Raw genomic sequence first — 1,493 nt, forward strand, 5'->3', positions numbered from 1 at the left:
TTTGTAAAGAAGAAAACATATAGCAAATTTCAAGAATTCCTTCTCTTGTCTTCTATTCTCATTTTCTAAGTTTACTTTTTCATATTTCTTAGCTTCAACAGTGGTATCAGAGCTCTCTTGATCTTTAAGGTCTGTGTAGTTTTATTTTTTTTCTCATGTTAAGTTCTAGTTTCTCTTCAATTTCTGGAGAAAATTACCAAATTTGGGCCATCAAAATGAAGGCTTACCTACCAGCAATGTCTCTGTGGGAAGTTGTTGAAACAGATGAAGAACAACCACAATTGAGAGAAAGTCGAACCATTGCTCAATTGAAGAAACATGAGGACGATTTAACAAAAAAACCAAAGGCTTTAACCTGCATTCATTTAGTAGTTTCTAAAGCAATTTTCTATAGGATAGTGGCCTGTGAAACACCTAAAGAGGCATGGGACAAGTTGAAAGAAGTATTTGAGGGGAATAATAGAGTTAAGGCAGTGAAGTTGTTAACTCTCAAAAGGGAATTTAAAATGTTAAAAATGAAAGAAGGTTAAATCGTAAAAGACTACTCCTCTAGGATTATGCAACTGGTGAATTGAATTAAATTATTTGGAGAAAAATTTGAAGATTCTAAGGTGATTGAAAAATTTCTGGTTACATTACCAGAAAAGTTTGAAGCCAAAATTTCAACCATTAAGGAGTCTTGCGACCTCAAAACTTTATCCATTGTTGAGCTCATTAGTAAGTTTCAAGCTCAAGAACAAAGAACTTCCATAAGGAATGAAGAAGTTAGTGAAACTACCTTTCGAGTAAAGCACATAGGCAAGAGGTTTAATGGCTGAGATTCAAGGAAGAAATAAAACGATAAGTTTGGAAAATTCCAAAGGAGAAAACTCTGGTTCTAGTAAATTTCAGAACAAAACTAAGTTTCCCCCTTATTCTATTTGTAAAAGGACAAATCATCTTGAGCAGGATTACTACTTCAAACCATTGTACCATTGTAACTTTTGCAACAGAAATGGGTACACAGAGAACTACTGCCGAGATAAACAAAGAAATAGAATTCACAACAGCAACATCAACCTCAACAACCAAATTCATTGGAGGAGACGATCAAAATAGGGATAAAGAATGTTTTATGACCTCTCATCTTCGTCATAAGTATGACAAGTTTACCTGGCTCAGTGACAGTGGTTGCACCAGCCATATGGCCAAGGAAGAATCAATTTTCTCTTCATTGGATAAGAGCTTCAAAAACAGTGTCAAGATGGCAGATGGAAGGAGATAGAAGGAAAATGTTCTATCATTATGAAAATCAAGCAAGTTAAAAACTTAATTTTAGATGTTCTGTTTGTTCCTTGTCTTGATCAACACCTTTTGAGTGTGGCACAAATGATGAGAAATCGTTACTCTCTTGGGTTTAAAGATACCTCTTGCACTATTTTTGATCCTTATGGACATGAAATAGCCAATGTCAAGGTGGTTGACAATATTTTTCCATTGAGCTTGAAACATGG

The 1,493-nt window shown here is 34.6% G+C and overlaps 1 protein-coding gene across 1 annotated transcript; it reads left to right on the plus strand.

Moving 5' to 3' along the window:
- Nucleotides 1-215: 215 nt before the first annotated feature.
- Nucleotides 216-1,264, plus strand: LOC105641400 (uncharacterized). The gene is made up of 3 exons (XM_012225924.1): nt 216-525; nt 643-805; nt 949-1,264. The coding sequence occupies exons 1-3, from the start codon at nt 216-218 to the stop codon at nt 1,262-1,264; spliced, it is 789 nt and encodes a 262-aa protein (XP_012081314.1).
- The last annotated feature ends 229 nt before the right edge of the window (nt 1,265-1,493 follow it).

Source organism: Jatropha curcas, chromosome 11, assembly GCF_041381405.1.
Source record: "Jatropha curcas cultivar XTBG-Jc1 chromosome 11, XTBG_Jcur_1.0, whole genome shotgun sequence".
Classification (NCBI taxonomy): domain Eukaryota; kingdom Viridiplantae; phylum Streptophyta; class Magnoliopsida; order Malpighiales; family Euphorbiaceae; genus Jatropha; species Jatropha curcas.